This window comes from Eucyclogobius newberryi, unplaced genomic scaffold (genome assembly GCF_026437365.1).
Source record: "Eucyclogobius newberryi isolate DKJ021-1_F unplaced genomic scaffold, fEucNew1.0.hap1 SCAF_2, whole genome shotgun sequence".
Classification (NCBI taxonomy): domain Eukaryota; kingdom Metazoa; phylum Chordata; class Actinopteri; order Gobiiformes; family Gobiidae; genus Eucyclogobius; species Eucyclogobius newberryi.
In genome coordinates this window covers 18,801,586-18,829,576 of record NW_027315834.1, presented here as the reverse complement: position 1 = coordinate 18,829,576, position 27,991 = coordinate 18,801,586, and the positions used below count along the sequence as shown (strand labels likewise).

General features: G+C 39.9%; 4 protein-coding genes across 5 annotated transcripts; 1 reads left to right on the top strand and 3 right to left on the bottom strand.

Annotated features, from left to right (window-relative positions):
- The first annotated feature begins 1,055 nt into the window (after positions 1-1,055).
- LOC140367525 (E3 ubiquitin-protein ligase MARCHF3-like) lies at positions 1,056-4,649 on the top strand. The gene is made up of 5 exons (XM_072454041.1): positions 1,056-1,159; positions 1,766-2,050; positions 3,255-3,459; positions 3,535-3,744; positions 4,472-4,649. The coding sequence occupies exons 2-5, from the start codon at positions 1,824-1,826 to the stop codon at positions 4,625-4,627; spliced, it is 798 nt and encodes a 265-aa protein (XP_072310142.1). The 5' UTR covers positions 1,056-1,159; positions 1,766-1,823; the 3' UTR covers positions 4,628-4,649.
- Positions 4,650-7,228: 2,579 nt separating this feature from the next.
- Positions 7,229-16,622, bottom strand: lmnb1 (lamin B1). Of its 2 annotated transcripts, none has more exons than XM_072454038.1 (11): positions 16,102-16,622; positions 13,139-13,295; positions 12,921-13,046; positions 9,795-9,965; positions 9,490-9,615; positions 9,113-9,333; positions 8,817-9,045; positions 8,632-8,736; positions 8,438-8,557; positions 8,266-8,358; positions 7,229-8,160 (listed from the first exon to the last, which is right to left on the bottom strand). In XM_072454038.1, the coding sequence occupies exons 1-11, from the start codon at positions 16,458-16,460 to the stop codon at positions 8,125-8,127; spliced, it is 1,743 nt and encodes a 580-aa protein (XP_072310139.1). In that variant the 5' UTR covers positions 16,461-16,622; the 3' UTR covers positions 7,229-8,124. The 2 variants fall into 2 exon arrangements, with proteins under 2 accessions (XP_072310139.1, XP_072310140.1); XM_072454039.1 differs by having other exon boundaries at positions 8,269-8,358.
- A 2,571-nt stretch (positions 16,623-19,193) lies between these two features.
- On the bottom strand, positions 19,194-21,465 carry prrc1 (proline-rich coiled-coil 1). The gene is made up of 8 exons (XM_072454146.1): positions 21,354-21,465; positions 20,954-21,277; positions 20,723-20,868; positions 20,441-20,543; positions 20,193-20,356; positions 20,006-20,109; positions 19,799-19,901; positions 19,194-19,705 (listed from the first exon to the last, which is right to left on the bottom strand). The coding sequence occupies exons 1-8, from the start codon at positions 21,460-21,462 to the stop codon at positions 19,496-19,498; spliced, it is 1,263 nt and encodes a 420-aa protein (XP_072310247.1). The 5' UTR covers positions 21,463-21,465; the 3' UTR covers positions 19,194-19,495.
- Positions 21,466-23,100: 1,635 nt separating this feature from the next.
- LOC140367521 (long-chain fatty acid transport protein 6) lies at positions 23,101-26,679 on the bottom strand. The gene is made up of 10 exons (XM_072454036.1): positions 26,119-26,679; positions 25,548-25,751; positions 25,315-25,473; positions 24,876-25,000; positions 24,610-24,804; positions 24,441-24,531; positions 24,166-24,364; positions 24,002-24,099; positions 23,597-23,727; positions 23,101-23,523 (listed from the first exon to the last, which is right to left on the bottom strand). The coding sequence occupies exons 1-10, from the start codon at positions 26,594-26,596 to the stop codon at positions 23,347-23,349; spliced, it is 1,857 nt and encodes a 618-aa protein (XP_072310137.1). The 5' UTR covers positions 26,597-26,679; the 3' UTR covers positions 23,101-23,346.
- Between the last annotated feature and the right edge of the window lie 1,312 nt (positions 26,680-27,991).

Here is a 27,991-nt window from a genome sequence, read left to right as displayed (position 1 = left end):
CACACACAAACACACACAAACACACACACACACACACTTATGTGTGAATAGGGAAAGTGGAAGAGCGGTTGGACAAGATGAACTGGCTCACCAATGGCATGACTTACAAAGCCTACCATGAACACTAGTTATTTTTATCTATTTATCTATTTATTTTTTCCAGGACTGGGTCAAAGGGTCAACTGCAAAGTTCTCTCACCACAGACATTTCCAACAGCTTATCAAGGAATCCCAAGGCATTCGGGTCGGCTCAGACACAGGCAGCTTAGGCCTCCACTGGTGGGTGGGACATTAGCATCCATCAATCTGCCTCCACTTTTGTTCTTCTGGTTATGATCCAAGTAATTTCCCTTGAAGTCTGTCTCCATTCTCCTATAAGACCCTGAACTAATAGGTGAATGTAAAATATATTGATATATTGGCTCAGCTCCTTTTTCTTCTTATCATGCAACATGCACTTTTATGAGCGTGTTACAATGGTACCATTGTGAGCTTGTTACAATAGTGCCATGTTACAAGGGTGTTCCTTCAGCAGCTTTCTACTGTAATATTTTGATTGATTGATTGATTGATGGATTGATGCATGTTTGAGTAATCCTTTGGTGTTATGCATTTGAGGCTTGAGTGCTCCATTTCACCTAACCCCTATCTCTGCCCACACACATACTTAGTCTCAATTTTTTTTTTAAGCACCATTAAATAATAAAACATGTGTCATTGTAATTACACTTTCCTATAGCAACAGGTCTGTAATTGACTCTTCGTCTGGCTACTGTTTTGTGTTGTGAATGTTTACGGGAGTTGTTGTGATGGCCAGAGCTGGGCAGAATAGGCGTCCTGTAGCAGAGTTAATTTATTTCTTTATTTTTTTCAATATTATTATTATTATTCAGAAATCAGAAAAGGTGTATTATTATTAGATAAAAATGAATATACATCCATTGATATCCTGTATTAGAGTTTAGCCAGCAACCGCAGCATTATTGTATGTACATTAGGACAAAGAGCGCCTGTCAGTCAATACTCAGGGCACAGTCATGTTGTCGTCTCTGCCTCAAACGGAAGTTGAGAGTTGGAAACGCACGTACAAAAGCTTTACGGCGTCAAAAGTACGTAATCCTCTTTGTGTCTGACACTTTGATGAGCACAGCGTATCAAGGTAAGACGCGACAAATGCACGACGGGGGCTTTCGCGTGCATGGGTCACAAGTCTGCAGCCTGAGTTCCCACGCAAGGTACTGTGTGTTCGGGGAAGAGTCGGAGTAAAGCAGAGGTAAACACGTCGTCCTTTTTCCACAGGAAGTGTTTCGTCTGCACGGGATTGCATAAAATGTCTATATAGTCTGTTGTGGCCCGCTACGTGTTGGTATAATATTGTCTTAAATAGTGTTATATGTGTAAAATATTTATTACGTGGTCGTTCGTGTGTACTGTGCGCGCAGCGCTTAAATGCACAAACTACACAACACACTGCCGGAAGAGTGTTTTGTATCGAGGCTGTGGTGTTACGTGTGTGCTGACACCAAAACAGCCCTGGTGTTTCATAGTTTGTAGGCTAACGCTCACTCCCGTTGAAATGCATTCAAGCCAGCCAGTGTTTACACTGGAAGGACCTACTTTACAACCATGTTTAGCGTGAAATGTAGCTTTCTGCTTAATTATGAATATTATGAGCTTGTTTATAGCATAAACATTACACACATTATTATTATTTTTTCCCCTCTAGTTTGGATTTTAATGTTGGCTCTGTCCCCTCTTATTGCAGATGCAAGACCTCAGTTAAGGCCTTTTTTGTGTCCAAATCTTCACTTTGTACCCCAAGAATGACCAGTCGAAGTACATTACTGCCAGAGGTTTTGCCTAATCAGTGTCTTTCAGCTCATTTGAGATCTCAAAGTGAGTTGGATTCTCCACCTGTCTGCAGCTTCAACAATGAGCCTCCTCTGCCAGGCAAAACGATGGACAACAGCAGTTTATCCACTAGTGAATTGTCTCACTGCTACACACAGCCTATGGACAAATTAGATGACCAGCCTTGTACAAAGCAGTGGTGAGTTTAAGTAGAGGATTCTAAGGTGTCAAAGATGCATTCATTTATTATTAATAGACTAAACAGCTGTCAATGTAGTGTTTGTATACAGTATAGGGTTGCACGATTCTGGAAAATATAGTTTCCATGATTATATCAATCATAATTGAACTTCCATTTATTAAACAATTATTCACAAAGAGAGAGGATAGGGCATCAGTGCGTTTTAAATTAAGACAGCAGATAAAACTAGATAATGTGCAATTCTTGCGTAAAAGTTCTACGCGTGTAGTAAAGACTTTATTCTTGTTAGACTCGAGCCATGGAATGGAATGTTCATTCCATGGAATGCTCGAGTCTGTTCTGCTTGGAATTCATGGGCTTTGAAACACAGAATAAAGTCTGGTGGCAATGTAACACTTGGATACCAGCCGCCATACAACAACAACAACAACAACAACAACAACATGTAGTTTAGTTGTGTAAAGAAGTGTAATGTGCAAAATTTGTGGAAAAGGTACTGCATTTGTGTAACACATGTATGTCAGAGTACTACATGTGTTGTTGATTTTCAATCAAATTTTCAATATTTCTTGCAAAAATATTCAGCCGTCCCGCCCGCCATGTTTTCTGCTGCGTTTTGCGGCATACCAATGACGCTCAGTAATTCACAGTTGATGATTGCGTAGTTTGCCACTCAAATAGTTGTTTGTCCTGACAAATTGCAAGATCGTGCTGAACGCAGACCTGAGCAGGGAAAAAGGGAGAGGGGAGAGAGAGCCTCGGTGACCCGGCTGTACCCCCTCCCTGTAGAGACGATAATTAGCGTTAGCATTAGCAATTTACTTTTGCAAATACTGAAAAATATTCTGGTATGTAAAAATGTCAAAAGCAATAGCCCCCCTAAGACGGTGAAAGCGATCATAAAGAGGTATAACTTGTTGAAATCGGTGAAAATGTCAAGGAGTGGAAACGTGTAAAAAATCCTACAATCCTAAAATACAAGACCATAGTGTCTGCTTTATGACATCATAAGCAGACACTCAATCATAATCAAACCTGTTCTCTAGCCTAGACCTGTGTGGGAGAGATCGCATTGTAGTGTTAATATAATATTTCTGTCTCAGTTATGTAGCATTTTTAATTGTTAATGATCATAAATTGAAATTTTCAATTAATTGCAGTTTTACGTATCCATAACTACCGTTCTTGTACGCCCTACCAGTGCTGTGCCAGAGAACCCTATGTGCCGTATCTGTCATGAAGGAGGTCTGCAAGAGAAACTGCTGTCCCCATGTGAATGTTTGGGGACTATGGCCACCATCCACCGCAGCTGTTTGGAGCATTGGCTTTCTGCCTCAGGGACCAGCTTCTGTGAGCTCTGCAACTACCAGTTCACTGTGCAGAAGAAGTCCAGAGGGCTGCTGGAGGTAACAGTGGACATTTACTTTTGTGTGTTGTATTTCCTATAACAACTAGACACTTATCAGAAAGCTTTCATTCAGTGGCTCCACAACCCAGGGCTTCGTCAGGAAAAGCGCACACTGTTTGGTGATATGGTGTGCTTCCTGCTTATTACACCATTGGCTACTATCTCTGGCTGGCTGTGCCTTCAAGGTGCCATAGACCATCTACACTTCTCAAGCCAACTGGAGGCTGTGGGACTCATTGCACTTACAGTTGCCCTCTTTACCATTTACCTCTTCTGGACTCTGGTGAGTGTCACACATAGTTGAGAATGTGTTCTAAACTAATCGTCCTCAATGTTTTTGCCTTTAAAGCTGGAATAAATTCTGTATTGTAAAACACAAAAAAAGCTATGTGAGTGACTATGAAGCTTTGGACACTTTGGGTTGAGAGCAGATGGGCAGTGTAGGATATCAGCCTGTTTCTCTTTTGTGTCTGAAAAAGCTGTTCTAAAGCTGTGCTAGTGGCCAAAAACAATTGATGCTTGTGAATACTAGTGATGTGCCAAAGGGTTTGTGAAAGCCAAGAACTAATCCACAAACCCTTTGGAAGAAAGGTTAAAATACATACTTTCTTATTTCTTCTTCTTCTTTGGTGTTTTATGGCTGTTGGTATCCAAGTGTTACATTACCGCCACCTACTTTATTCTTTAGACTTTATTCCAGCAGCTAACACTTTCTTATTTCACTGTTTTGATAATGATTAGGTTCCCTAGCTTTAAATTCAGTGATGTAACTTAACTTTATGACAATTACAAAATATGTGATTACCGTCTCCAACCACTGCACATTTACAGACAGGATTGCCTTTTGCTGATAAGATTCAGGGAACAATAAAAGTTACCTTTGTCATCTTGTGTTGATCCTTGTCCCTAATTCAATATACAATTATGTTGTTGTAAGATTGCTGTAGTTACATCATCAAAGATAAAAGCGAGCTTGTACATGATTTGGATATTTTGCATCTTTTTTGCAGGTGTCTCTTAGGTATCACTGTCGTCTTTACAATGAGTGGAGGCAGTCCAATCAGAGAGTGGTGCTGCTGCTCCCTCGATCCCACAGTGAGCCAGTGCTGCTGTCCTTAAGCAGCTCGCTGTGGGTGAAGAATCGCTCCAAAGAGTCAATTGTTTGAGCATCATCGGGCTCCAAGGCACTTTGAACAAATCTGACTGCAACTGCTGAGCTCCTTTAGGTAGCACTTTATTTCAGCAGAATAATACACCATATTGGCTATTATGGACTGCCAATTTGACCAGATTACACACTGCAAATCACTGACTCGACAGCGACAGTGTCATACAGCCATTATGTGTATCAAGAGCACATAAACCTGAAGGAGTTGGGACCGGGTTGTTAATGGATTACACAAAGTTATCCAGTTTGGGAAGAAGCCCACTCACTCAACTTTATAGATTATTTGACAAATTCCTCAATTCAAATTAAGTTATATTTGCACTTTTATTATAACCTAGTTTTAAATGTAATGAATGCGTTGCTTGGAGAAGAATATACTTTCTAATCTGAGATTTTATAACTTAAAAAAAGGAATGGACTTGAGTGCCTGCTTGCACACACTGTTGGGCTATTTATCTACACAACCAAAAACCTTACTTTCCCAAAATGCCTTTTCCAATGTAATCTTGTTTTAAAGTATGTTCTACAATCATGACAGGGTCTTATTCCCCCAAGTAAAGCACAGCCTGTTACTCCCACACATGCACTAGCAATGATTTTTTTAAATTCACAGTGTTAAGATTGAGTAAATAAACTCACACCAAAGGTGTTTTGTTTTATATTTTAATGTAGTTTATTTGTTTGTGTGGCTTAAATGTACAAATATAAAATAAGGACTATGCTTGCTATTGTTTGTCTTGAAGTGAATTAGAAGAAGATACATGTCAACTGTCTTACTAGTGAACTTGATTAGGAACCCTTACAAAGTTCATTTGCAAGTACAGTCATTTTCGCATCTGTTTCTGTTTTATTTTAAGTTTATGAAGTACAAAAAACGAAACAAAAAATGACTAACATTTCCTTACTAACATTCGTCTTTATTTTTATTGCAATTGCTTCTGACATATCAAGACCTATTACAAAATATGCACATACAATTTAAGCATAACAGTACAAAAGGCACTGAAATCAAGGCAATACAAATAATCAAAAGTAGCCTACTATTTTATGCAAAACATGTTTTGGATGGAATAACATGCTTGGATTAACGTTTGTTTTTTGCAAAGAAAAGCTAAATGCTCCTTTCACCTCGTGATGTCATCAGGTGTAATCCGTCAGGGCTGCAGCATTTTGTAAAAATATCTGATTTTTTCTAGGTATTTCCATTTATGATTTGTTTTTGTTTTTCATATTCCTTACTGTCAGTGATGGGAAGAATACTTTTTGAAGATGTATTTAGTAACAGAATATTGAATACCTGCATTGAAATGTATTTTTAACTGAACTGTATTCTGATCACTTGGATACTTTCACGCTGAGTTGCACTTTATTATAGGGTGAAAGTGTGACATAGGATTAAAACAGATTCTCATTTTTGTTTCACTATTTGTTGTGCATTTATTTATAAAAAAGAACCTTTATCAAAAATGAGATGGACAAATTGCATCTGCTCTCACTTTAAGAGCGGCAGTTTCTAAATTTCTCACTAATTCTGTGTCATTTGAAGCCTAAATTGTGTGCTCAAATACCACAATGTATTCCTCAGATTTTCAAAAAGTTACTATTCATAATACCACTAAATGAAGGAGTAACTGCACTAGAATCTAAAATTATTTGGAATATGTATTTTCGGTACATGTTTTCAGTTACTTCCCAACACTGTACACGGCACATTTTAAACACATATCAAGTGGATTAGTTTGCAGAGGGATTTATGTACTGTAAATAAATACTTCAATACTAGCAGTCTTTATGATTTCCTAATTGTAACCATTGCAATTACACATCGGTTCACTCATTCTCTCATTTTCTACTATTCAGAATTAAGTGGAAACCTAAGAACACCAATAGTAAATACATGTACACATCTGTACAAAAGCACAGAAAAAAGGCTATTTTACCACAGGACATCAGCCTGAATAGAATTTTGACAAAAAATTTAAACTACATTTACCTTAGCATTTGAGGGTGTGGAGCCTGGTCTGTTCATTAGTCAAGAGCGTTCGGCTGTGAAACTTACAGCTCTTAGTTTCAGGACAAGCAAAATGTCCTGCCAATTATACTTATATACATAAGTTATATACATTTTATTTTAAGGACAGGAGTTTCAGAAATAAGATAATAAATTCAACCACACATTTTATAGTACAAAGGGCTTATTGTATTTCCTCCAGTTTCAAAACTACATATTATTCAAGAGATTAAAAAGTCTTGACTAAGTGGCTGGATGACTTGAACATAAAGTCTGCTGCTCATAATAAAAAAAAAGAAACGTGACTGTATAAAATCTGTCAACTGCTCAAGTGACAGGGAAATCCTACTAAAGAGTTCACTTCAATTAACTCCACATTCATTAATCACCCGTGATCCCCATCCCAGTGACTTTGGGCCTTAGGCGGGTTTACCCTGGACAGAGGCCAACTCAGGTTAACTCATTCACTACAACAATTTAGAGTTGCCAATTTATCTACATCGTCATGGAAGGAATCAAACCCATAATCTCCTCGGGCGAGAGCTCTGACCACTAAAACCATGCACCCGCACCCAAATTATTCACAAATGCAGTTCATTCATGCTTTTATTTTATTAATAGCACCCCTGGTATTTAAGATAACTTAATTCTTGGCAATATTCTAAACTGGTGAAAACTCATCTGAATAATTAATTGGCTGGCCAACAATACAGCCTAAATCAGAACATTTCAGAAACCGTTTACTACTTCAACATATCAAATACAAAAATAGACCTTTGTTGGCAGTTATTAAAATATTTCACAAGTTTATTTCTACATGGCCTGATTCACAGCTAAAAAACAAGACAATAGCTAAATGAAACACATTTTAGAATTTAACTATGAAGATTACAGTCATAGCATGCATAGTAACAATACTTAAACACATGAATAGTAAAACACAATCTACACACTTCATTTCTGATGCACATAAGACTCCACAATTTAGCCTCCAGATCTGTTTTTATTCAGTCCAGATCAACATGTCAGTGGCTCCTCTTTAGTGTTCAGTCTGGGTTGAGAACAATTTACCTCAGACTTACAGTATTTGCAAAACAAAGCCTTTCTTATAGTGCTTTAAAAAATACAATCATTTTTTTCAGATTATCCTCTAAAGGAACCATTTGTTGCTGTCCGTTACAGCCGTTACTTTTCCTATACATTCATTATACAACTTTAAAATCAAAGTGGATTGAATGGATTAAAGTGAAAATTTCAAAAGCGCACAATAAAAAAAATATAAAAACAAAATTGAAAACTGTTTTAAAAACTCACATTGTAGCAAGTACAGACCCTGGCTTTGAGTAGGACAGCCAAATTCACGACAAAGTAAGACAAAATAAAGCATAAAATCTTATTAAAACACTATAAAAAGATAGAAAAAATAGTTGTAGGTATTGTCGGTGGCAGCAGAGTGACTCTGGATGTGTTAAGCAGAAGTGAAATCACATAATGGTGCAGTTTCTCTTTGTTTCGTCGACCTACAAAGAAACTGTGTCAATGCAAACATAGTACTTCTCGTCTATACAAAGCACTAGCATCTCTGTTATAATGTTTCCATTTATAAGATCCAAGTTTAATCTTACCACCTGCTGATCTTCTTCAATGTCCCCCACGTCTTCCTCCCCCTGATCCTCTTCGACTGGTGAATTGTAAATAGTGGTCCTTTTTGCCACTTCCTGTTTGCACAAACAGCGTTTTATGTGTAAATAATTTGAAAGTGAAAGTTATACAACAGTATGGTAAACTCTGCCTCACCTCTCCCTGAGGGTTCAAGAGCACCACAACAACATCCTCCCCTGATCCCCATGAGCTTTGGTTCTTCCACACCAGGTCAGAGGGAGGTTTGGAGCTCACGCCGGCATCAGAGGCCCAAATCTGCATTCAACCAAGAAGCACACAAATTATTAGAGTAACAGTTTTCTTATGCCAGTAGGGCAAAGACTTCTTACCGTGACTTTTTGGCCAGCTTTAAGGACAAACTTGGGAGTAAACTTGTAAGTGGCAGAAGATTCTCCAATTGTCTTCAACAGTTCATATCCAACCATAGCTTGGTCCTAGGAAACATGGTCATAGACGCGTTTACAGACATGTCAAACGTATCATGACGTAAAGCTCAAAACGAGCGCTTGCCCACCTCATTACTGCTGTTGCTAAGACAGATAAATTTGCCATCAGTGTCAATCTCCTCAATGAAGACAGGTCCTGTGGCTGAGGCAGAGTGAGAGATGCTCACAGAGCTACTGGCTTCCTGTTCCTCCACATCTACACGTTTACGCTTGCCCTGAGTAGTGTGCACACTGCGGCTGCTGGACGACGCTCGAGACACGGTCACACGCGCTGTGGGGCTGGGGGATAACTTCAGCCTAGAACAACATGGACAAATGTTACCAAGAGAACTGCAGAAAATGTGTCTTCTATGAAGACGTTTACCTCTCTTCTTCTCCCTCTAGAAGTTTGCGATAGGCGTTGATCTCCATGTCCAGTGCCAGCTTGACATCCAACAGTTGTTCATACTCATTTAGTTGCAGGAGCATTTTGGCTTGAATCTCAGCTAAGTCGCGGTCTCTTTCAGCCAGCAGTCTACGGCTGTTATCCTTCTCTTGGGCCAATGTGGCTTCCAGTTCAGAGATGCGGTCACGCCATCCACGAGTCTACAGAGACAAGATGGCCTTACTTCAACATTTAACATTACAGCTAAGAACTACATTATGTATCGTTTAAGCATTAATACACATTTACAAATTAAATGTGTGTAAAATATTCTAGATGCAGTTTTCTGTTGTGCATGTATAGCTCATTTATCTCACCTCCTTCTGCAGGCTTCCAAGCTGTGCACTCAGACTCTCAATTCTCATGCTGGACTCCCTCAGCTCTTCTCGGGCCATGTTTGCAGATGCACCATTCATCTCAGACAGACGGTGCAGGTCTTCCATCTGAGGAAGAATCAATTACTCAAAGAGGAACTTGGCTCACTGTCACTTCCGGAAGAGCAGGAAATCATTGCGAGACTGAGCACTCAACAACATTCAAGTATACTATATCATTGTGTGAAATCTAAATGCTATTAACTTTGAAGCCCATGCTTTTTTGCACAGGTAAAATCATTTCATACTTTGGTTGTGTAGGTGCCCGCCATGCTCTCCTTGTAGAGCTGAATCTGCTCCTCATTTTGAGCCCTCATATCGGTCAGGGCCTGGGTCAGCTTGTATTCGTACTCCTCCTTGCGGCCGGAGTCGACTTCCACCAGCCGAGTCTCATACCGGTGCCGTGCCTCTTTCATTTCCTGAAAAAAGGACATCAAATCACAAACAGGATTTTGCATGTCTAATACCTCAACTTCAAGGGAGGGCAACTACCTTGTGCATTTTGTGATATTTGACCTTTTTGGCTCCAATAGTCACATAAATATGGAATAGAGGCAAAGTCATGCGCCCAATTTACACTATGCATATTCACTATTCACAGCCAATGGGCTCTAAACTAGAAAGAACGTGGTGTGTTCTGTATTTGCTACCAGTTTGGGCGAATGGGCCGAGCCGAGAGGCGCGTGGTGCGAGTTTAGCCTTTAGCAGCTAGATAAGTCTGGCGGCTGTACGGCCGAATGAACAAAAGTGCTTTTTCCCTGCGCGGGCGGGAACGAGAAGCAGCTCTGATTGGTCAGAGTTGGCTAGAGGGGAGTAGAGATTAAAAAAGGTGTCTTTTAGATAAATTGAATTTGGAAGGATTTTGAACTGGGCTAAAATCGCCACAAAATCAGACCTTAGATTGTAAACGGTCACTCGGCCCCTGTCAGTCGAACGTGCGTTGTTTGTTTTTGCATTGCGCTCTAAAAGGTAATAAGAATTTCTTTGCAGCAGTAACTGTTAGTCAATTCAAGTCAATGGGAGCTGCTCAGAGGCGCATGTCGCCAGTTAGCCTTTAGCTCTTCGGACACTGCAGCCCAGAAGTGACGTAGGTCTGCGTACCATGTGATCGTACTGACCAATCAGATAAGAGTTACTGGTTTTAAGAAAACTGAAGGATTTTGAACCGGAAAAAAGTAAACGACCCGAGGACGGGACGAGGAGAGAGCGTGGAGCACGGGACGAGGAGTAGCCGTAACTGCGTCATCATAAAAAAGCAGTTTTCACTCATGGATCTATTAAAATATGAGCTCAGCTCATGGTCTAAAGCTGTTGTGCTGCTTCTTTACTTTTACAATACATCAGAACATTTGCTCATTAATGCAATTTTGTTTTTCTACGTCAATTTAATTATATACATAGTGCTAAACTGTACATTTTGTATATGTATTTACTGAAATCTATTGTCATGGCTCAATAGTTTAGTGTTATTATTCAGTGTTTTGTGGTTTATCGCAAATAAAATATAAAACCATAAAAATGTCTAGTTGGTAAACTTTTTCACTGTCAATGAAAATAATTCTGGTCCTTATTAAGTACATGGAATGTATGATCTAAAATGTATTTCTTAAATTACGGATTTTTAATCATACCATTCAAATGTATTCAGATGACATGTTTATCTACATGCAAAACATGCTTAAGTTATGATTAAGACCATATTTAGGTTTCTTGTCTGTAATACAGAGAACACACTGATGGACACGAAACGTGACATTGATTAGTTTATACCTGGCAAAAGATTCAATTTCCATTGCATTTATTATGTTATTTAGTTTTTCAGGCATAACAATTTCAAGACATCGCTTCCGAGTAGTAGATCCACGGAAGGCGTTTTAAAGACAACTGAAGAATCTTAAAATTAGAAAAAGTCAATGACCCATAAATTAGGTAAGAATTGCCGCTATATCCAACATTTTTGAAAGCTCTAGGTGCTGTTTCAGCCAAACACGAGCAGTTTTTTGTTACATTGCGCTCTAGGGGAAAAAGGCTTTCTGGGCTGCACGATTTCTTTGGCTGCAGTACCAATGGAGTGGCCACTGGGGGTCGTTTGTGACATGCTGCACCTAGCCATACCCTATCCAGAAATTATTATAGATCCATGGTCCCCACCCAGACATGTAACGCATGTAATAAGAACAGTATTGCCCCCTAGCTGTCAGGCATGAGAAGTGAAACTTGACAAACTGACCATAACAACATCAATGGACTGGTCACTAGTAAACTAGAAACTTTTAAAATGTTTGTCAATCTGATTCTGTGAATTGCTGACAGCCGTATAAGTACAAAGCATAATTCATGTACAATTTACATGTATTAAATATTATAATAAGCCCTACACAATTAGAACACTTTGTTTTTTTTAAATGGCACAGACACATTTGTCAACTCTCTTGTTATGACTGCCCCAAATGAAAAATTCTACAAGGACACCTCATACGAGCGATTTCTCTTATCGTTTTCTTCCAGGATTACCCTGGTCGGCAGAAAGCGAGTGCAGCAGACGAGAGCGAAGTCCGTTTTGGATGTTATTTGCCATTTTATGTCTGAAATTTCTAATTAGTTAGTCAATTTTGTTTTATATAATAGAGTATGTCATATGTCAGCTACACTATCTCCATTCTAAAAAGAAAAATAATCAGTTGTATCATCTGGACTCCGTTTTATCAAATCTGGGAACTCAGGTTATATATCCTGCTCTGTGTAAACCCTGCCCACCGGGCGGAACCTCCTGATAAAGGGAGTTTTTAGTTTCACTTGAGACTGCTGTTCTCCGTATCCTGACAGCCCTGTAATGGGCCATCTACATCAGAATGCCCAATGGCTCAGGAACTGTGCCGAAAGAGGACGGGAAGTAAAACTTAAAGAGTGAGCAGATAAACGGGCCACTTATGACTCCCAATGTTCAACCCAGCTCCACATCACCCTGATCTATCGCCAGAGCCGTTTTTCTGCCTACTGCGGTTACCGCAGCCGGACGTGACGTCATCGCAGTCGCGCGCATTTCTACCACTGTTGACATCGTCTCGATCTATGACGGCATCATCCCACTGTCACAGAATGTGTTCTGTGACCTTATCAGTTTCCGTGGTCAACTCATCTCACAGGAGTGGTGTTCTGTGAACAAACTTGGGGATTTAAACCTTTATGTATGGAAACATAGTGAGGCTTGAATGGCCTGGTGTTGAGTATTCAAGTCGCCGGGTCCTGGACTGATGGTAAATAAACTTTACTGCCTCAGACATCCAGTGTCTCCTAACTCTCGTTAAGAGAGGCCTCGTTAGGACATTTTTCTCCCCACGATCAAAAATGTGGAACAAAGATTCACAACATACCTCCACGTGCATGCTTTTACGAAATTCTGCATCCTCTTTCAAACTTTGGCAGTGGTTTTCCAAATCAACACGAAGCAGCATCTCTTCACCGAGTTGTTTTTTGGCCTGAGCAAGGCTTATGTCCAACTACAAAAAACACAACAAGTTTACTGTGCAATTAACCATCCTAATGAACTAATCATTTATTAAAGTGTAATAGTGTATTATCGTTGATGTACCTCCTGCAGTTGCTCTTGCAGATCAGCAATAATGGCTTCCAGACTCCTCTTCTCAGACAGGGCAGTGGCCAGCATGGCATCTTTGGAGTTGAGCTGAGCTTCTAGATCCTTCACCCGGGACTGGGCACTTGCAGCCTCCAAGTCCTTTTTGTTATAGCTGAAAAACAACAATGAAATTAAACAAACTGGTGGAAATGGATTGCCCTTATCCGAATGCTGTTGGTAAAGTATTGTTTAACGCATTTATTCATACAAAAAGTATTCAGACCCTTTTTAGTATTCAGCACCCCCCTCTTAACAGGGAAAAAAACAAATGTAGAAATTATAGCAAATCTATTAAGAAAGACTGAAATCTCACACGGTCATAAGTTTCCAGCCTTTTAGCTGTGAAACTCGCATGTAACTCACTTACTGTCCATTTCTCCTGATCCTCGTTGAGACGGTTCTACTCCAGCTGTGTTTAATTAAACTGATAGGCCTTGATTAGGAAAGGCACACACCTGTGTATTTAAGACCTTACAGCTCACGTCAGAGCAAAGGAGATTCATGAGGTCCAAGGACCAGCCCAACTAGCTCAGACTCAGAGACAGCATTTTGGCCAGGCACAGATCTGGCCAGAATTTCTGCAGCACTCAAGGTTCCTAAGAGCACAGAGATCTCCATAAATGGAAGTTTAGGACGACCAGAACTCATCCTAAAACATGTCCCTCCAGACGAAAGCCTTTCCTCAGTGCAAGACAAATGAAAGCCCGCGAAGCGTTTGCCAAAAACACACGAAGAACTCCCAGACTATGAGAAATAAGATTCCCTAGACTGATGAGACCAAGATTTAACTGTTTGGCGTTGATTCTAAGTGGTATATGTGGAAAGAACCAGGCACTACTCCTCACCTGCCCAATACAATCCCAACAGTGAAACATGGTGGTGGCAGCGTCATGCTATGGGGGTGTTTTTCAGCTGCAGTGACAGGACGGCTGGTTGCACTTAAAGGAAAGATGAATGTGGAAAGAGTACAGAGATATCCTGGAAGAAAACCTCTTCCAGAGTGTTCAGGACCTCAGAACTGTGACCTTTCTTGACCGGCCCAGCCAGAGCCCTGACCTAAATCCAACTGAGCATCTCTGGAGAGACCTGAACTGAACTGAAAATGGCTGTCCACCAACATTCACCATCCAACTGGATGGAACAGGGTAGGATCTGCAAGGCAGAGGATCCCCAAATCCAGGTGTGAAAAACTTGTTGCATCATTCTCTGGGGGTCTGAATACTTTCCACACCCACTGTAGGCTGTACTCGACTGAAGAAATTCTTGGTGAACTAAAGAAATACTCTGCAATGATTAGTCAACTCAAAGTGGTATGGCTTGGCACTGGAAAATGCTCTCAAACGTCTTGAGATACAGATACAGGGTCAAATCATAGATCCAAGTGCACTGACAAGACCGCAAGACTACAGGAGACCAATTATTAAATAAAAGTATCAACGAGTGAACTGTAAATACACATAAAACAATTCACACCCAAATTCCAAAATAAGATAAGATAATCCTTTATTGTCCCACATGGGGAAATTCCATTGATGCAACGCAGGTAGATACAGAGGTAGATACAGAAGAAAAGACTTTTGTTGTTATTTGATTAGCGACTTCAATCAACTAAAACAAAGATCTGCTGCCCTTGATATTAAACATTCTCTTGAAACACATTTCAGAATAAATTTGTTATTTTATTGTCCCAGCAGGGAAATTTGTCTTCAGTTGTACCGTTTCCACTTGCATTTATTTAGTAAACAGAGTCCTCTAGTGGTAGCAAACATCACTTGTGTCCCATGGTTTCATTGTGTGTTTTTTCAATATATAATCCACATATTTGCAATAATAATAATATAACAATAATAATAAAGTTATGGTCGACAGAACCAGAGCTATGAAACATTCCAGGAAAACAAGTGTGATATCCGGTTCTTAGCCTGGGGCCCAATTTAACAGTGTCAACAACCAGGCCCTTTCATTAGGTTTGTGAGTGCAGAGTATTTTCTGAGGCCAGACAGACGGGTGGGACTGAGCAGGAAAAACTATGAGAGGAATGTTCAGGGCTGTTTGCGCACTTTCTGTCGTTTTACTGAGACTTTATTGGAAGCACATGACTGAAAGTCTTCACTTAACGGATTTACACTAAACCAAAACATTTGGCCAATCACAGCTTTATCGAAAACCAAAAAAAAACAGATACACCACCTTGGCTCTCATTTGACTGATGTTGCACAATTGTAAACAAAAGTAAAGAAATGTGAATGGAAAACAATGGATTAGTGAACTAAATACACTATAGGTGCAATTGTGCAAAAAAAACAACAAAAGAGATTATCCCTCATCATCAATGGGACAATAAACTCTGCTGTCAGGCACCTGTGTTCTTATGTCAGTGTGTTCACATGACAGCAACACCTGACACTGGTGCAAGAGTGGAACCACAAGCCAAAATAAGGAAATATATGGATTAAAAGCAATTAAACAAAAGCACAAGAACATAAATACAATAGACCGTGTAAGTCATTTTGGCCAACACAACCTGGACGTTTATATGCCTCCAGATAAAATATATGACCCATGTTTATTACACACCTGCAATAATACAAGCAGCACTGAAATAAATGCGTTTGGAGGGTAGACAATGGTGGGCGGGCTCAGTCACTCAGTTTTAACAACCTACTGGACTTCAAACTACTAAACTCATGTACCGTGCACCAAAACTGTATTCCAAACATTTATAGATATGGAGAATTCGTATCAATAAAACTAGTAACAGGCTCCAAGTTTATGACAGAAAGAGAACGACGCACAAATTCAAACGTAACGCGTGCGTAATGCGGTCAAAATGGCTCCAAAATCAAAGTTGCAATGTGCGGCTTTGTGCACACGGGACAGTGAGTTAGTTTATTGTGATGGAAGAATCCGTGGCTCACCTCTGCACCAGCTGCTCATGTTCAGTCTTGATTTTACCCAGCTCGATCTGCAGCCAGGCCCGCTCCTTGGACGACTCATCCAGGCTCTTCCTGGCGTCCGCCAGCTCGGTCTCATACAGAGATCTGAGCCCGCTCAGCTCCCGGCTCCGACCATCTTCCTTTTCGCTGATCTTCAGATGGAGCACCTCGTTTTCTGATTCAAGACTGCGGACCTTGTCGATGTAGACGGCCAGGCGGTCGTTCAGGTCCCGCAGCTGCTGCTTTTCCTGCAGCCTGGTTATCCTGGTCGGACTCAGTGGTGTGCCGCCGCCGCCACACGTGCTTTTCTGGCCGGTCGGAGTCGCAGGCATCGTCGCCATTGTGGTAAGAGCAGCTACAAACAAAAACGATGGACTCCAAATCCACTAAAACAACCCTCCGTCGGCGTAGACCAATATTTGTGATTCGAGGAGCTGAACTCTCACCGGAGGCACCGTCAGAATGTTCACAAAGTCGGTCCTGGCGTGCCCCGAACCGAATGAAAGAGGGGTTGTCCTGCCAATATGGCGGCTCATTGAAACCTTCACGCTGCGTGTGTTTGACCAATGGCTGAGCGCGACGCAATGCGTTCTTTAGTTGAAGCTGAGGAGCGCTTGTGTGTTACACCGGGACATTTCGACGTAGCTCTCTCAAAAGCAATACTCATAATGAATTAGAACGATATCTTTACAGACGCGCTGTGCACTAAAACACGCGCTATTTGTCATTTCCGTTTATGATAACAGATCTTGACTTTATTTAAAGCGTCTGTCTATGAGTTACAGCTGTGTTGAATACGGGACTAACGTTCACTGACATTTTAAAGCTGTTGGAGCCCTTGGGGTGTCTGAATGACCAACTTGTGCATATACATATTACTATTTACCCGGGCAGATACTTGTTAATAAATACTTTGTTCTTAAATTGTCATGTCTTTTCCTTCCAGTTGAATTGTCAGCTACTGGTCCCTGGAGGGGACCAATTACTACAAATTGTGTTTGTGTTTTAAGTGTTGCGGTCAGTCTAGGCTATATATATATATATATATATATATATATATATATATATATATATATATATATATATATATATATATATATATATATATATATATATATATATATATATATATATATATATATATATATATATATATATATATATATATATATATATATATATATATATATATATATATATATATATATATATATAATATTTATTTATTTATATAGATATAGCTTGAGTTTTAAAATATTTTTTGGGTTTTGTTTTTTAGAAAAAAAATAAGGCACCTGTTTCAATCCCTCTGTGTTCTGCCACAGAAGAACATTTTAGACGGTGCACTTTTAAATATGATTGACAAGAAAAAGTAAAATGATCTGAATCTGCAAATGATCTGGAACCCTCAGAAATCATCTCCTGACGCCTGCATTATTTTAATTGGACAGAGTTGTTGCTTTCTGAAAACATTAATCAAATTAAAGGTTTAGCACGTGTAAGATTAATATTGCCACTGTATAATGAAAACATTGTGTTTTGGTGTGCCTTTTTGCAAACTGGCCTTTCTTCAGACCATAGGTCTCCTGCCCAGGTTGTCAACTCCTTAAGGATTCAGAAGAACATGCAGCACACTATGAAGACAAGCAGGAAAAAAATAACAAATATAATTTATAAAAAAAGAGGAGGAGCACAAGAGCAAAAGTGGTCTTCTGCTCCACAAATACGGCAACAAGCACATAATATAAGCAGCGGAGGAAGAAGGGAACAGTGCCTCAAAATGTCCCCCAGCCTAGAGAGGGGGCCGTAGATGTGAAGAGCGGTATGGCATGGGTGTTTTATTATCAGAGTTCCATGGGTATGGGGCACGACAGCGGCACTGCAGGGCCAACAGAGGGTGCTGTAGAATCCTACGGTGTGGTCTTGGCCCCACATGGAGCTCAACAGCTGCAAAATCAACATTCAAGTCAATTTACACAATACTTTTTTCCAGGCAACTTCAACAACATTTTAATGTTTGGTTCAGTCCCATGAAAACAGCAACATGACGAGTATGCATCTTATGCATGTGTTTATTGAGTAAATTAACAACATACTGTATTTATATCATTCATCATGGAATTGTGGCCCACATTGGCCCATGTGGGTGACACTTACAACAAATGCACCTATAGAATTACTATAATGTCCTGCTCTCAGCGTCCGTCACTTAACCTGAACTCTCTCTGGACATATGAGCTCTCATTCAAGTAGTATGTTTTATGTGTGCTAAGAGACAAAAAAGAAAAGGTACCTGGTCTCTATTACTGTTAGTCTATAAGCCATTAGGACGTTGCATGATTAGACTAGGCGCAGAAGTCAGATAACAGGCTTGAACAGGTGCCAGGGACAGATGTGGGCACTGCTGCTCAGTTCCTGAATGGGCAATTTGTTAAACTGATGACTCCTCAGAGGTGCCTGTGTAATGCAGCTTTGTTGAGAACAGGTGGGACCTACAGTGGCTTATCTGATGAAAAGAATATGCTTCCTCGTGATCTATGTTGTAATATTGAGCTGCCAAAATATGCTGTACAATAATAATTACTGTTAAAAAAAACAATCTGCAAAACAGAGCTGAGTTGTGTTTGTGTAATATTAGACTGCTTGCATATCGCAAGTCAACATATGTATAGGACAAACACTTTCAGAGCAAAACCAGGCTGGAATGAGTCATTCTGAGCCAGATAATGTTTTTAACACATCTAGCCCTCATGAAATAAAGGCTTTTATTTATTTTTTCTTTGGGATAAGATGCTTAGTGCTTGGGTATTATTTTTTTTTTTTTTAATATATATATCTATTAGATTGTGTGTTCAGTTCAACATTCATATCATTTAGATATTGTTCAACCTGGAGATCTGATTTGTATGCTTATGTTAGTCTGTTAGTCCTTTTTCCATTTTTTTTTTTTAACTGAGCTCGGACAAGTAAAAATTAATGCATAGTTAATTATAAATAGTGCGTTGCCTTCTTAGCATTAGTCAAACCATCAGTGTCGGTGTGAAGAGTAAAACTGGAACACACTGCCCTTGAACTTAAATACAAACATGAATTTATTGGCATTAAGGCTGTTAATATTATCAAATATGATCAACTACCTTGAATTAAGAGACTAAAGACAATGAAAGACAATTTAGATGTTCCATTCAAACTTAATTAAAAAAAAAAATAATGGCATGACATGTAAAATAACTCAACACAAGCAATATGTACATTTGGTGGTTCCTTCAGTGGATGCATGTAGTCTAGAGCAGAGAGAAAACGTGCAAATGTGACAATAGTTCTCCTAATGCGCAACGTTCTGTTCTTCCAATTACAATAGACTTGCACAGCAGCCCTAAACAGTCTGAGGGGGCAGTTGCTGTTTGTACATCCCAGCCAGGGCTTTGGCGGCACTCTGTATCATGTGACGCTGGGTCATGCCCGTTAAGGCGAGATGCCAATCTGTCCGGTTGATATTGGGAAGGCTTTGCTCCAGGACCTCACCCACTGTTGCAATGAGACCAGACCACCGAAGACTGTAGTCAGGAGGGGTCAATGCCTGAGCCTAAAACAAAGTTAGTATGTATGTATCAAGGAATTAATTTAGTCATTATGGGTGAAGGAACATCTAGCTGTGTCAAACGTCTTTGATACAAACCTGTTGCACATGCTCAAGAGCCAGAGGTGTAGCTTGAGTAAAGATCTCAATACGGATATTGTGCCCAGGATCCTCCAAGATCAAACAGCCAATGTCAAACCACCTAAATTTAAAAAATAAGTTAAAACAAGAATACAACTTAATTCAGTAGATTCAGGTGTCAATTCAGGTACAAAGTCTATTGAGGAGAAAAGTCAACAATCTCACTTGTCAGGAAAAAGTTCAGCAATGAAGTTTTCCAAAGAGACCACCGGCTGCTTCTCATGGATCACACCAGACCGCCGCAGGCTGTCAATGCGCTCCTGCGCCCCCTGAGTATGGGAACGTACAGACATTGCCTTATGAACCACCACTACTTTAAGAAACATTGTTATTGCTATTGTTTCTGAACAACCTTGATGCCAGCAGCATAACCGACAGGTTGTGGAGCAATGTTGGATTGTCCAGCCTCTCCAGTCACCATGGCCATCCCAAACATTTCCTGAAATGCATCTCTCACTGCGTCTACGTGCATCTCTTTCTCTGAAGTCACCACAATATCAATGTCTCCCCCAGACTCTGGTGAGCAACAGCAGACAGTCATATATATATATATATATATATATATATATATATAATTAGTTTAGTATCATGTAGACTCACTGATGTATGGAGCCATTCCAGGGTCCAACGTGGTGATCATTGATTCTACAGAGTGCTTTGTTTTGTCTAGGACAGTCTTCACCACAGGGTTACCTGCAACACCCTGCAAATACATTACGAGTTAGCCTGAAAACTTTATATAATACATGTTGTTATTTCTTAATCTTTAAATGTTCTTTTTCTATTGCTGAGATTTCCGATTCAATAATATGAGCCATCCCCATCAAACTGAAGTACAAAATGTGTGCAAAAGGTGCAAACATCAAAAACCCTAACCCGTACCTTAAAGAATCCCCAAATTCCCCCACCAGCGTTGGGTGGTCCAGACACTCTGGGGTCTTCATGCTCCTCAGGAAAAGTAATGGGAGAGCCGGTGTTTATTCCACCAGACATAATGGGCTGTTGCACCATGGGGTTAGATACAACACCTTGATATACAAAAGGTAGTAAACATGCTTGTTAAATAATTAAATATTCAATTAAGAGCCATGTTTTGTAAAGGCAGGTGAATACCTGGCATGGCAGAGGGATTGGAAAAAGAAGGCATAAGTGGTGTCTGTGGTGCTCGCCCGGCATGGCCTCTTGTGATATCATATCCAGCGCTCATAGAGAATCCAGTTATAGGAGGCCCAACAGGAGGGGCTGTCAGCCCAGGAACAGCAGCAGGTGGTAATGACAAGGCAGGAGAGGCACTGGTGTTGGTAAAGGGAGTAGAGAGTGTGGAGGGAGACTGATACTGCAGAGGCGGGACCAAAGGACTGGTGATGGCTGGCAGCGATGGCATAGAGGGGTTAGGAGAAGAGATGGTACCTGGGAACGGGACGTGACTGGTGACGCCTGGAACACAGCAACTGTAGTAAGTGTTTGTGGTTGAAAGTTTTCCATGGAAGACAGAAAGACTCTTCAGACTTACCAGAAGACTCTTGTGGAGTACTGAATGTGGAAGACACTGTGGGAGCCATACTTGGAGCAGGGTTAGGACTGGATGGCGGTGTAGTTTCTATCCCACTTTCTTCCATCATCTTCTTTTTAATACCAGAAATTAAAATATGGTATGGTGTAAAAATGCTTTTAACACATACTTACAAAATTGCTCAGCAAACTAACATTACAATAACAATATAGTATATTAATAACATATTTCATTCAGTGATTGGTGTCCACAAAAACCGCATCAGGTGTAACTCTGATCTAGCAGTGAAGGCTCATGTTGTGTCAACACAACATGAATCACGCGGATGTGGTTCATTTTCGATTTTTGTTTTGTTTTTGTTTTTTAGTTTAGAAACACCAAAACGTCTTTGTTGTAGAGTAGTGATATCCATGCTTTTAGTGAGTCATATTTGCTGTGGAAAGAGAAGCTCTGGAGGAATCCATAAAGAGAAAGGACCTCTGCATACACAATTTATATCTCTTATATTACATACAGTCTGTGAACACCTGCCAAAGGCTAAATATTGGGGAATATTTAGATGTCAAAGTACTTACTGCTCGCTGCTGTCGCTCTGTTCCATGAATGATCACAGGCACATTGTGATGACGTAGGCGACTGCCACGTCTGCTGCTGGAGTAGACTCCGCCCATAAATATTAACAGACTCCGCCCGCTCAAGCCTTCAACTCCTCCTCTCGCCACTAGAGGCGTCAAACTGTGTCGTTACGTTGACTGTAGGGATAAGGCATAATTTAATACATCGATGGGATAAGGGATAACACCATTGATCGATAACAGTGGTTCTCAAACTGTGGTATGCAGGCTCTTTCCGATGGCACACGGATTCCTGTGCAGTTCAAATATTTGCTGAAGACAAAGTAAATTGAATCCGCTTTTTTGTCTTATTTTGAGTTTGGCTTGGTTTAAAACTAGTAAAGCAATTCTGTAGTCCTTTTATACCTCTCTTTTAATCCCATTAGATCTAGAATAGTCTTGTTTAGATCTGGTGGCACTCAGAAGGCCAAATATTCTCTTCGGTGGTACTTGGTGTGACAGGTTTTGAGAACCACTGATCTATGATACATATAACTATAACATTATAACGGAAGATTGTAAGGTAACCCTCAGTGAGTGCCTTAAATTTTTGTTTTTTGTAGCCTAGATCAGATTATCCCTGAACAGACTAAAAGTAACTATATTGGCTATGAAGACACTTAGTTGGGCTAATTTTGTCTTAACATTTATCAGAACATTTACAATTTCGGTGGGTTATGAAAACAAAGGAAAGTATCAAAGTAAATGCCTAAATTGAATTAGGTTTGTACTACGTATGGGCATGTGATAAATCAGCAATATGTAAATCCCTTGGCGAGCTACTTGTACAAGGACTGGTAGCTTCTGAGCTCCAGGAAACCCCAGTCTTGTATAGCATGAGGGCCTCTGTGTCTTACTTTCAGCCTGAAAACGGGCTGTTTAATGAGCAAATGTGACAGACCATTCCTTCTTCTATCAAATGCGGTCATTGCAGGATTAAAAAAGGCATGCTGTGATATTGTACAAACACTGGAGCCATTGTTTTCCTTAAGCATAAAGCTTGAAATAAATGTGTATTGTATAATAATTACAGTCATATTTGAAGAGGTTGTGTTTAGTTTTTTACACAGTGCTTTAAAAGTCAAGACATAAAAACATCTACGTATTTTACAACATCTGGGTAAACATGAGACTTAGCTTGCTTGTTGATTGCATGGATAACATTCTAAATTTCTCTCTTTTTGTGAAACAAATTAAAACTGGACTAGTCTTAACATGAAAAGAAATGAACTAATGATAGACGTTTCGACCTGCCCATGTAGAAATCTGGCACAAAATGAGACATCATAATCTACCATTTCCTGGAGCTAAAAGCTAGAGTACAAACAATAGAAATCCATGACACAGGAAATAGAAGGGTAGCTTATCTTCAGAAATGGTTAAAGACTGCGACTTCCAGACACAATCTCTTTAAATATAATTGGAGTCAAAACAATGTATGTCTTCAGAGAAATATCTAAGAAAAAGAGAGGGTCAGAGATGATGGCAGGGTTAAAACCCTCATGTACCAGCTTTGACTTCTGCTGCTTAAATGTCTCTGTTACATCAAGAGCAATCTGGGGACAGAAGTGAAATGGTTGTAGTAAGCGCACATGAAAATGTATAGAATAAAATGAATATAATTCTCACCTGTACTCTGAGAAACCAAGGCCAGGCGTAACGAGGCAGTGTGTCCACTAAATGACTGAAGAGTTTTGGACCATCTAATTTGTATTCAGGTTTTAGGACAACAGCAGCCATGCCTGCTCGACCTTCACTACCTGGAAGTAGAAAAGAAGCAGACGTTGCGTATAAAATTGCAAAATATTATAAAGTATGTACTTTAAATATACTTTCACATAGTATAGAACAAACATTTATTTTCAAGTTTAACTTGTTGTTTTTATATACTACTTGACAAAATAGGACCGTTGCCTTAGCAATAAACAATTTGAAAATATATATATATATTTTGAATGGGGAAAGTCCTCAAAATGTTGCATAAAACAGTGGGACTGGAATTGAGTTTTGTTAATTCCTTTTACTGTTACGGACCTGGGACAGTGACTCCATAGACGTTGGCTTCTTGGATAAATTCAAGACTTCCAAGAACTTCTGACACTTCGGTTGTGGACACATTCTCTCCCTTCCATCTGTAAATCATAATTGCAAACATCAACAATTATTAAGTCAACACATGTAGCCCATAATTCGAGTACCTGAAGGTGTCTCCAATGCGGTCACGGAAATACAGGAAACCCCTGTGGTCCTGAAGCAGCAGGTCTCCAGTATTAAAGTACACATCTTCAGGCTGGAGCACATCCCTGAGCACCTTCTTCTCCGACTGGACCGTATTGCCAGCATAACCAAGAAACTGGTTCATGATGGTGAGAGGGGCTACAAGGATGCCTGCTTCACCTGCACAGGTGTATCACCACATTAGGAATATGGAATAACTCCATGCTAGAATAATTACATTTGTGTGTTACTTTACCAGTCTTTGCTTTTATGCATCTTCCAGTGTCTGTTCTGACAGGTTCATATTGTTGTGGATCATACCGCAAAAGCTCAAATGGCATTGAAAGCTAAAGAAAGTAATCAAAAGAGTGAAAAAGCTATTCAAAGACATTTCTCTAATACAGCAATCACTTTGTTGTTTTAACCTTGTTAAAATAGCTGGCCCGCCCGATTGGGCCGACCTCATCAGTGTAGTTGAGGAAGCCGATACTGGCCTCAGTCAGGCCATATCCTTCCCTGATCCTGATCTTTCCAAAGCGCTGTGAAAGCTCCTTCCAAACGTCAGGCCTGAGACCACTTCCTGCAAACAGGTGCACGCAGTGAGCTCGCTCCTCAGGAACCTGAAAACCAAAAAAACCTTAACACAATTCAGCCAAAAAAAGAGAAGATGTGAAAGTTTCCCCTTTCTTACCATTGGTTGGTTTATTAAATATCTGCAAAGTTCTCCAATATATTGCACAACAGTCACATTATATTTGACACAGTCTTTCCAAAACTGACTGGCAGAAAACTTTTTCTTCAGGACACAAGTAGCACCTAAGAGAAGCAAAAGAAACACTTACATGATACATTTTTAAAAGATAGTATTTTATTATGCGTCAGTGTAAACAATAACGCCACTGTAAGACATTTCCTGTCATTTGTTTGAACCATCTTTTTTTCTTTCTCTCAAGGAAGTCAGAATCCCTGTAGGACTTTATGTAAGAACTGTGTAGTTACAACTTCCTGTATTCTTCATTGTACAGAGGATCTATCTTCCAGGAATTGTGTATGCAGAATGTGAACAGCCTCCTCCATTTGAAGTCCAGTGATAAGTCAATCTAAGTAAGAACTGTAGTTGATGTGCTCACCAAGACCGATGCATCCACCAACTGCCAAGAGCGAAGCAGACATGTGGTAAAGTGGAAGAGTGATGTAGATTACATCATCAGAATTGGCACCACACATTTCAAGAAACGCCATGCTCATCACAGCTTTCAGGTGACCGACACGCGCTGCCTTAGAAAGACCTGGAATATATTTACACCCATAATGAACGTGTAAGGACGTGTAAGTCCAAGCATTCCTAATCTAGAGTCTGTACCTGTAGTGCCAGATGTGAAGATATAAAGAAAATTGGACATTATATCAACTGATGGTAAGTCATTTATTTCCTCAGCAGACATGTGTTGGACCTTATCAAGTAAAGTCTTAAACTCCTCACAGGGCGATGAGTGATCCATCACCCAAACCAGCAAGTTGTCCTTCTTTAGGTCTGACCTAACCTCCTCCACCACACTCACTGAAGCTGCACAAAGGGGTAAAACATCAGGATCATTACAGAGAAAAGAGGCGGATCAACACTCATTATCAGCGTGGACAATAAAATTACAGGATCAAAGGATAATGTGCAAGTTGCATAATACCAAAACAGTCAGTGGTTTCATTAAAAACACTAGTGCAAGAGATTAATGAGTTGCAGCTGACAGAGGCACCTATGGGTTTCAGAAGAATTATAAAACAGAAAAATAGGACAATTCACAAATTGTTATATCTTTTGTGTGGGGAAAAGTCCTTACATTGTTGCTTGTAAAGAGGGAAATGAGATTCATGAATAGGTTAAAGCTACATTATGCAAAGCCATCATGAAGGGAAGGACGTGTGCGTGCCCGTACCTGCCCCGACTATAAGGGTTCTGGATCCACAACTTTGTAAACAGTGGAGCAGTGTCTTGGCTTTTATGTTGACGTTGAGAAAGGCGATTTCACAACCAACTTTACAGAGTCCAAACCACACACAAATGAAGTCCGGGTCATTGCACATTAACAAGGCAACAATGTCCCCTGGTTTGAAAGAGCCCTCGGTCCGAAACACGTTGGCAAACTGGTTACTTCTCCTGTCCACGTCCTGGTACGTCCAAGTCTTCTCCTCAAAGATGATAAAGGGCTTGTTCGGGTTTCTTCTGGCCTGATATAAGAAGCAGTCCAGATACGTGATGACCCCCCGCTTCATGCGAGCCGTGGCTTTCTTTTTGTAACCCCGAAGTTTAAAGTAATAAATCAAATCGTCCCAGAAGAAGGGATACACGATCTTCTGGTACAGAACAAGAGCCAGGAGTCCCGCTGTCAGGCTGCTAAGCAACAGTGTCAACATCTTTGCCAGAAAAAAATACTAACTTATTTAAAAAGACTGCATGAAAGTTTGCCGTGAAGCTTAAAAGAAGCAGACTATTTTCTCTTGCTTGAGAGCCCACGAGCCCACTCACACGGGCCTCCGGGCCAATCAGAGCGGAGCAGGAAGGTGAGCAGGGGCGCGGCACGCGATTCCAGGGTCACGCGACAAAAGGGCTTGTGCCCCCCACATTTAAACATTTGACTATTTTATTATTATTAGTTGTTTCATGTTGCATCACCGAAGCAACTTCCTAGTTTGTGAAATTTCACCGACAATTGCAATTCAAGTTTGAAGATTCTGATTCTAATCTGACATTAGAGATGCGCAAAATAATCAATTGCTTTTATACAAATTTTTATTTTTATATTTTCATTTGAAAGCATGGCACAAAATACACAATTACTAAACGTACAAAAAACACACAATAGTACACAGATGCAGAGATGTCTCAGGGCAACTTGACTTGCAATATTTTTTCTGTTACATATTGTCTCATAGACTACAATATTCTACACCACATTATAAACTTGTTTAAGTTCATAAACATAAGACATCGGGTGATAGACATTTTCCTCTTAGAGAACATAACTATATACATTTTTTTACATGACCATAATCTCAGGATAGCTTCTGTTTGTATGGTCATTTCAACAGCAAAATATGCAAAATGTGTATATGAATCAATTTCTTTAGAAAAACCTGCCTATAATTTTGTATTTGTTTACGTTTATATAGGCTACCTAATAGTGAATGTGTACAGTTCGGAGTCGGCATCGTTTGTGAAATAATAATTCATTAAAACATGCGAGCAAATCCCAGGTCCACAAGCTCTAACTTGTTCTAAACCTCATGGTGAAAGTCATAACCTAGAAATTATGCAGCATTGAACCATATGCTTTGCACTAGTAGTAATCCACGACGTCTAGAACAAACCTTGCCTGTCAAGCCAAGAACACACCCTTCTCCAATCCCTTACCAATATGAGATATTCTGTATAGAATAAAGAGGGAGAACCAATCTGGATCCAGGCAAGGACAAACTGTTTCATAGTAGAAAATGTACAAAACTTAAAAAGAAACCAACTTCCAATTACTTACACGCGCGCGCGCACACACACACACACACACACATTGGATCAATTGACATGGAATGAGATGGATATGTTTCTTTATAAGGCTTAGGAAGTCTGTGGAAGTCATTTTCATTCAAGCTTGAGTCCAGCTCAAGCCTCAGTTATGACAAATAGATGCTGGGAAAGGTCGGGATGAATTAAACTATGGAAAGTGGTGTAAATTTAATTTGATAAAAACATGTTTGATAAAGTGATAATAAAACTACATATAAAGTTATAGAATTATGTTGACTATATTATCT

Coding starts and splice junctions, on each gene's coding strand:
- LOC140367521 (XM_072454036.1), bottom strand. CDS start 26,596: ATGTTGACACTGTTGCTTAGCAGCCTGACAGCGGGACTCCTGGCTCTT. Junction 25,001..25,314: donor TGGTGGATGCATCGGTCTTG/GTGAGCACATCA, acceptor TGCTTCTCTTAG/GTGCTACTTGTGTCCTGAAG. Junction 24,532..24,609: donor GGGCCAGCTATTTTAACAAG/GTTAAAACAACA, acceptor TACTTTCTTTAG/CTTTCAATGCCATTTGAGCT.
- lmnb1 (XM_072454038.1), bottom strand. CDS start 16,460: ATGGCGACGATGCCTGCGACTCCGACCGGCCAGAAAAGCACGTGTGGC. Junction 9,966..12,920: donor GTAAAAGCATGCACGTGGAG/GTATGTTGTGAA, acceptor TCCTTTTTTCAG/GAAATGAAAGAGGCACGGCA. Junction 8,558..8,631: donor AAGCTGGCCAAAAAGTCACG/GTAAGAAGTCTT, acceptor GGTTGAATGCAG/ATTTGGGCCTCTGATGCCGG.
- prrc1 (XM_072454146.1), bottom strand. CDS start 21,462: ATGATGGAAGAAAGTGGGATAGAAACTACACCGCCATCCAGTCCTAAC. Junction 21,278..21,353: donor TACTCCACAAGAGTCTTCTG/GTAAGTCTGAAG, acceptor GCTGTGTTCCAG/GCGTCACCAGTCACGTCCCG. Junction 20,544..20,722: donor GAATTTGGGGATTCTTTAAG/GTACGGGTTAGG, acceptor ATGTATTTGCAG/GGTGTTGCAGGTAACCCTGT.
- LOC140367525 (XM_072454041.1), top strand. CDS start 1,824: ATGACCAGTCGAAGTACATTACTGCCAGAGGTTTTGCCTAATCAGTGT. Junction 3,460..3,534: donor AGTCCAGAGGGCTGCTGGAG/GTAACAGTGGAC, acceptor GCTTTCATTCAG/TGGCTCCACAACCCAGGGCT. Junction 3,745..4,471: donor TTTACCTCTTCTGGACTCTG/GTGAGTGTCACA, acceptor TCTTTTTTGCAG/GTGTCTCTTAGGTATCACTG.